This window comes from Suncus etruscus, chromosome 4, assembly GCF_024139225.1.
Source record: "Suncus etruscus isolate mSunEtr1 chromosome 4, mSunEtr1.pri.cur, whole genome shotgun sequence".
Classification (NCBI taxonomy): domain Eukaryota; kingdom Metazoa; phylum Chordata; class Mammalia; order Eulipotyphla; family Soricidae; genus Suncus; species Suncus etruscus.
Window position 1 is genome coordinate 22,096,759 of NC_064851.1, and position 7,885 is coordinate 22,104,643.

At 46.0% G+C, this 7,885-nt stretch overlaps 1 protein-coding gene across 1 annotated transcript in view; it reads left to right on the forward strand.

Annotated features, from left to right (window-relative positions):
• The window catches only part of CASP9 (caspase 9), a 28,994-nt gene extending 23,030 nt beyond the window's left edge, over positions 1 to 5,964 (forward strand). The window contains exons 7-9 of the mRNA XM_049772053.1: positions 628 to 807; positions 2,305 to 2,414; positions 5,509 to 5,964. Coding sequence (XP_049628010.1) covers positions 628 to 807; positions 2,305 to 2,414; positions 5,509 to 5,601 — 383 coding nt within the window. The 3' untranslated portion in view covers positions 5,602 to 5,964. The remainder of the gene's footprint in view (positions 1 to 627; positions 808 to 2,304; positions 2,415 to 5,508) is intronic.
• Positions 5,965 to 7,885: the final 1,921 nt, after the last annotated feature.

The following is a 7,885-nucleotide window of genomic DNA, read 5'->3' on the forward strand; positions in this document are numbered from 1 at the left end:
GAGGGACCATATGGGATGCCGGGATTCGAATCATCGTCCTTCTGCCTGCAAGGCAGATGCCCTATCTTCATGCTACCTTCATGCTATCACTCCAGACCTTTCTGGATCTTTTCTAAAGGTCTGCCGTGAATATATAAAATTTTTGTCATAGGAAAAATAATGAAGCTTTGGGGGCTTCATTATACATAATGTATACAATATATTATATAATATTTTACATACACTTTAATGTCACATATAATATAGTAATTACGTGATTGTTACATATAATTGTAATAATTATATATAATAATAAGGAGATATAGTATAGTGGATAGGGTGCTTGACTTGCATGCAGCCTATCTGAGTTCAATCCCTGACATCCCTCCCATATGGTCCTCTGAGACTGCCAGAAATGATTCCTGAGTGCAGATCCAGGAGCACCTATGGGTGTAGTCCAATTCATTATGGCCCCACCCCCAAATTAAAGAAGCTTTGGTTTCTATTTGCTGCTCCTGTTTGCTCAATATGGGACCCTGGCTCCCCAGGGAGTCAGCTGGTCTTAGCGTGGGAGCCCTGAGAAGCCAGGAGCAGGGGTTTTGGTCTGTGGGTCTCAGTGACCTGGGTGTTTGTTTCTTTTTCCTGCAGAGCAGAAAGACTATGGATTTCATGTGGACTCCACATCTCCTGAAGACAGGGTATCTGGTGATCACCCCCAGACCGATGCTGCCCCATTCCAGGATGATACAAGGGCCTTAGACCAGCCAGATGCAGTGTCCAGTTTGCCCACACCCAGCGACATATTTGTGTCCTACTCTACCTTTCCAGGTATTCACCTGGACTTGGAGGAATTCCTCCTCTCAGTCACTCCAGCAGCAGTGTCATGAGCGAAAGTACTTGGTAGGAATCTGGCTTCTGTCTCCCTCTTCCTGTGTGACTCTGGGCAAACTATCCACCTCTCTGAACCTCACAAGTACAAAGCACCAAGGATATAGAACTGCAGGCTGTCATGAGCTCATGGCTGTGCACGCTTCCCTTGCTTTCCCCCCTGCCCTGCCTTACTCTGCCTTATTCTTCTCTTTATTTGTTTGTTTTTGGGTTTTTGGGCCTCACTCAGTGATGCTCAGGGGTTACTCCTGGCTATGTGCTCAGAAATCGCTCCTGGCTTGGGGGACCATATGGGATGCTGGGGATCAAACCCAGGTCCGTCCTGAGTCAGCCGTGTGCAAGGCAAACGCCCTAATGTGTAACTATTGCTCCAGCCCCTTATTCTTCTCTTTAAAATGAGAAATTATGGGGGGCCGGGTGGTGGCGCTAAAGGTAAGGTGCCTGCCTTGCCTGCGCTAGCCTTGGACGGACCGCGGTTCGATCCCCCGGTGTCCCATATGGTCCCCCAAGCCAGGAGCAACTTCTGAGCACATAGCCAGGAGTAACCCCTGAGCGTTACTGGGTGTGGCCCAAAAACCAAAAAAAAAAAAAAAATGAGAAATTATGTGCTTAAATAACTATATTAATAAAAATTAGGGGCTGGAGTGGTGGCGCAGGCCATAAGGCATTTGCCTTATGCATGCTAGCCTAGGATGGACCACAGTTCGAACCCCCGGCGTCTCATATGCCACCCCCAAGCAAGGGGTGATTTCTGAGTGCATAACCAAGAGTAACCCTTGAGCATCACTGGGTGTGGCCAAAAAAAAAACCCCAAAAATTAAAAAATAAATTATTTTTAAAAAGCTAAGTTATGGGTGGTGGTGAGATAGTACAGTGGGTAGGGCTCTTGTATTGTATGGGGCCAACCCAGGTTCGCTCCCCAGCATCCCATCTGGTCTCCCAAGCATTGCCAGAAATGATTTCTAAGTATAAAGTCAGACCTACAAACAAAACAAACAAACAAACAAAAAGAGTGAAGTTATTTTAAGGGTCATAAGGTGGGTTACTAAGTGCCAGGCACACCCCTGGGCAAAGTCCTGGCATGGCATATAGCAGATGTGATCAGTGTTCATTTTCTTTTCCTTTTTTGGGGGGGCACATCCAGTGGTAGTGGGTGTATGTGGTGCCAAGAATGGAATCATAGGCTTCTGCATGCTTTGCCTACTCCCTTTGGAAACATCTCCTCATGCCCCACGTTTCCTCTCTTGAGCCAGTCACATGTCTGGGCCTCAGATTTCTGGTGGGAAAAACACTCTTGGGAGATGGAGATAAGCTGGGTAAAGTAAAAGCAGACAGGGCAGCGACTGCTTCCTCTTAGAGATGTGAGCTATCTATTGGGCCATCGTCTGGGGTGAGTATATGGCTGCTCAGCCTAGTTCACTCTCTCTCCTTCTTCAGGATTCGTCTCTTGGAGGGACACCAGGCGCGGCTCATGGTACGTTGAGACCCTGGACAGCGTCTTTGAGCAGTGGGCATCCTTGGAAGATCTGCAGACACTCCTGCTGAGGGTGAGCAGAGCCCATTGTGTCCCAATGTGTCCTCTACAGGCTGGAGTGCTAGTAAGCAACATCCGAAGCCCACACCAGAGAGAGGCATGAGGGGCTGACTTTTGTTTGTGTCTCCACTTCCTATGACAGCTGGTGCTTTGGATTCACTGAAGATAGGTGACTGTCGCTGATCACTGGCCCCAGACTCAGAGGGCTGCACTGCCTTTCTATTCCCTGAGGTTCCCATACCCAAATAAACACCAGGGTGCTGCAGCTTTAAAGCCAGAAGATGGTACCCCAGACAGTTTGTGGGATCTGACACTGCATACCCCCTACTCTCCCCGGCGTAGTCTTTGATTCTTATTTTTTGAGTGGGAATGGGTAGGCCATATGTAACAGTACTCAGGGTTTACTCCTGGAAGGGTTCAGGGAACCATAAAGGTATCAGGGATTGAACCAGAGATGGTTGTATGCAAGGCTGTATGCCTTAACCCTGTGCTATTTCTCCTGCCACTTGTCTTCTATTTTTGACCCTTCAGAACTAGGAATCCTGTTAGCAAATTCTCTTTTCAGTGGGGCCTGGCGAGAGGACTAGAAGGAAATCCTGGGAGAGCCCCATCTTCCCTGACTGCAATGCTGATACTGCTTAAAGCTGAAGCTTCCTCCAGGGGCCCCACACAGGCCCCTCCCATGTTGCTCAGATACTTGGTGCATGGAAAGGGCTGTGGGCACAGCCTCACTCATTCCTAGGGAGTTCTGCCTCTGTTCTATCGTGCAGAGGGAAGAGCAGTCCAGCTATACCATTCCTAGGAATATACCCTAGGAATACAAAAATACAATACAAAAATCCCTTCCTTACACCTATATTTATTGCAGCACTATTTACCATAGCAAGACTCTGGAAACAACCAAGATGCCCTTCAACAGATGAAACTGTGGTACATATACACAATGGAATATTATGCAGCCGTCAGGAGAGATGAAGTCATGAAATTTTCCTATACATGGATGTACATGGAATCTATTATGCTGAGTGAAATAAGTCAGAGAGAGAGAGAGAGAGAGAGAGAGAGAGAGAGAGAGAGAGAGAGAGAGAGAGAGAGAAAGACACAGAATGGTCTCACTCATCTATGGGTTTTAAGAAAAATGAAAGATATTCTTTTTTTATTTTATTTTATTTTTTTATATATTTTATTTAAACACCTTGATTACATACATGATTATGTTTGGGTTTCAGTCATGTAAAGAACACCACCCATCACCAGTGCAACGTTCCCATGTCCCAAATCTCCCTCCTCCCCAACCGACCCCCACCTGTACTCTAGACAGGCTTTCCATTTCCCTCATACATTCTCATTATTAGGACAGTTCAAAATGTAGTTATTTCTCTAACTAAACTCATCACTCTTTGTGGTGAGCTTCCTGAGGTGAGCTGTAACTTCCAGCTCTTTTCTCTTTTGTGTCTGAAAATTATTACTGCAAGAATGTCTTTCAAGAAAAATGAAAGATATTCTTGCAATAATTTTCAGAGGCAAAAGAGGAGGGCTGAAGTTACAGCCCACTTCATGAACCTTACCACAAAGAGTGATGAGTTTAGTTAGAGAAATAACTACATTGCGAACTATTCTAAGAATGAGAATGTATGAGGGAAATAGAAAGCCTGTCTAGAGTACAGGTGGGGGCAGGTTGGGGAGGAGGGATAGTTGGGACATTGGTGGTGTGTAGAATCTAATAATTAATAATGGAGCTGGATGGAGCTGGATGGTGAAGGATGGAGGCCTTTGTCCTTAGGCCCCGGCCACGTGGCTTTATCCCCCATCAACCGCGGGTCTGGGGTTCAGGAAAGCGACGGGTATTGAACTCACTCACAGGCAGGCATCAGGAAGCATCAACTTTATTCATGCCCTATCCACCACATGTGTGTGGCCTACATCATAACCTTTTAAGCATTCAGCCATTCTTATCTAGCCCTGCATCTTAACTCCTTCCAGCCATTCTTAGCTACCCTGCATCTTAATTCCTTTCAGCCATCTTCCTTTAACTTCCATGCCAGTCAAAGACCAAAATGCCAAAGAGCCCAGCAGGGCAGAAAACCTAATCCCCTGGCTCAAAGGCTTATCTACCTTTTCCAAGACCCCTCCCAGGAATGGGCGGGGTCTTGCAGGTAAGGTCACACATAATATCTGGTTCCCAAGACACCTCCCAGAAATGGGTGGGTCTCAGGTAGCTACACCTAAATCCAGGGTGGAGTTACAGTGGTGGGAATGTTGCACTGGTGATGGGGGGTTTCCTCTTATATGACTGAAACCCAACCACAATCATGTTTGTAACCAAGGTGTTTAAATAAAATATTATTTAAAAAAAAAAGATAAAAAAAAGAGGAAGTGAATGGCCACACATAGCTCACCTCCAGAGGGTGCTACAGGCCATGCCCCTGGGGTCCTGCATTGTGGGGTTCAGGGTCCCCTTCAGAACTAAGCAGCATCCTGGAGTCTCTCAGCTCTCTAGAAGTGAACCTTTTCAAACACAAAGCTTGGGAATTTGGGAATTTGGAAATTCTGATTTTTTTAAAAATTGTTTGGGCTGGAGTGATAGCACTGTGGATAGGGCATTTGCCTTTCACATGGCTGACCTGGGTTAGATCCTCGGCATCTCATATGATCTTCCAAACACTGCCAGGACCCCTGAGCACAGAGCTAGAAGTAACCCTTTGGCACTGCCAGGTATGTCCTCAAAACCAAGAAAAAAATATTTTTTCTTCTAATTTTGGGCCACATCTGGGGGTACTCAGAGCTTACTCCTGGCTGTGCACTCAGGAATCATTCATGGCAGGGCTCTGGGGACCATATGGGATGAGAAGGATCAAACATGGGTTATTTTCATGCAAATAAAGCTCCAGCCCCAGATATTTTGAATTTTTCTAAGCCTGAAGTTGATATGCTGGTTTGTTTATGCTTCCCTTTAAGGGGGGTCTGCAGTTCGAGCAGTGCCAGGACTCTGAGCTTTTCCTGTTTTGGAACCATCCTGGTCTTGTTGATCTCTTGTGGCCAGCCCCACTCTAGAAATCTTCTAGTGGTCAAGGGAACTTACTGACTCCCTGGTTGTGTTTCCACAGGTCGCGGATGCTGTTTCGGGGAAAGGGATTTACAAACAGATTCCTGGCTGTTTTAATTTCCTCCGGAAAAGATTGTTCTTTAAGACAAAGTGAGACTGCATCCCTCCCTTTCTTCTACCTCAAATCTTCCTGGTTTTGGCATTTGAGTGGGACTTTTCCACAAGTGCCAACTCACTCTTTGAAGGATTCAGAGCCTACAGAAGGTCTGCACATACCCCATGGGGCTGCCACTTCGCATTTAGCAGCATCAAGGCTGAAGACAAGTGACTGGCAATGAAGGAAGAGGAGCAGAGCACCGTGGTTTTTAAAATTCTTTAAACCCTTGTGTATTTTCTAGTAGAGTGTCTCAGCCTTGACATTGGGAATTCTGGGGCCTAAGGACCCTTTCTGCAGGCTGCCTTGGGAACTGCTGGTGTTTGCAATACCCTTACCCACCAGGTGCCAGAGGCATTAACATGAGTCTTGACAACCAAAATGTCTTTGGATGTTGCCACATTTTCCCTGGGATGCCCCACCTGGAAAACTAGATTTTCTTTAGATAAATCTAGCTCTAAAAAAATCAGTCTCTCTCTTAGATCAACATGTTTGGAGGGGCTGGAGAGATAGCACAGCGGTAGGGCCTGACCCAAGACAGATGGTGGTTTGAATCCCGGCATCCCATCTATCTACCAGGAGAAATTTCTGAGCCTAGAGCCAGAAGTAATCCCTGAACACCACTGGGTGTGGCCCAAAACCAAAACAAAAATGGAGGGGGGGAACGGAGCGATAGCACAGTGGTAGGGCATTTGCCTTGCACGCAGCTGACCCAGGACAGACCTGGGTTCAATCCCCGGCATCACATATGGTCCCCCAAGCCAGGAGCGATTTCTGAGTGCATAGCCAGGAGTAACCGAGTGTGACCCAAAAAACAAACAAACAAACAAACAAAAGTTTGGAGCAATTAGATTCTGGATAGCTGGAATCTGTGTGTCCTCAATGAAGTTTTAAAAATGATTTATTTTCCCAGTATATATGTATACTAAACTTATATATATATATATACTTTATATATACACACATATATAAAAGTGTATAAAATATGTGTATATGTATGTATATATATATGTATATATACTTAGCTTTTAGGCCACACTCAGTGGTCTCAGGCCTTACTCCTTATCTGTGATTAGGGATCACTTCTGGTAGTGCTGGGGGACCATATATGGTGTTGGGATCAAACTGGGGTTTCCTACATGTGAGGCAAGTATGTTAACCTCTGTACTATCTCTCTGGCTCCCCCAAGGATTGAAATTTTTTTTCTTTGGTTTTTGGGTCACACTCATTTGATACTCAGGGGTTACTTCTGGCTAAGTGCTCAGAAATTGCCCCTGGCTTGGGGGACCACATGGGACGCTGGGGAATTGAATTGCAGTCCTTCCTTGGCTAGCGCTTGCAAGGCAGACACCTTACCTCTAGCACCACCTCTCCGGCCCCAGATTGAAATATTTTTAAAATAAAAAAAAATAAGCCTCAGGTTATTACAAATTTACTTAAAACTATTTTTCCCCTTACATTTTGGCTCCAATCCTTTGTTCTTCCTTATAAAGAGTTTTGTTTAGTTCTATTTTGATTTTTGCCATGCTGCTGGGGATCAAACCTAGGCTAATTTCTGCTTTTTTTTTTTTTTTGGTTTTTGGGCCACACCCGGCGGTGCTCAGGGGATACTCCTGGCTGTCTGCTCAGAAATAGTTCCTGGCAGGCAACGGGGGACCATATGGGACACCGGGATATGAACCAACCACCTTTGGTCCTGGATCGGCTGCTTGCAAGGCAAACGCTGCTGTGCTATCTCTCCGGGCCCTAATTTCTGCTTTTTTAAAACAACAACACATTTCCCCATCTCTTAATTCATATAACCCCTGCCTCCTACCTTCCTGCTTCATCTGCAAGGTAGAATCCGAGGCTCTGGAGTAGGGGTGAGGAAAGCAGTTAGCTAGTGGGGTGTAAGACTGGAACAGGGTCTTCTGAGTTTGTCCTGTGCCTCCAAATACCTTTCCAGCTAGTAGACCACAGAGGAGATGCTTAGGTGATGAAAGGTGGGGAGTTCCTAGAGGGAGCCCCATTCCTGAGGTACTGAGTGCTGTCCTAACCCCAGCTGTCGGGGTCCTGGACATCAGCTGACGTGCTAATAAGACTCTCCGAGATGTGATTTATGTGGTTGTCACTTTATTATTGCTCCTTTCCTCCTGCAACCTTTCCACGTCTGCTGCAACCCTCCATGCTTCTGGTGGTTAGTTATTTTCAATCACCTGCAAGATGCCCAGAAGAAAAGAATCCGTTTTAAATCAGACCCATTTAGCTGCTCCCTCCTCTTGGGCTCGATGGTGATCACAGAGAA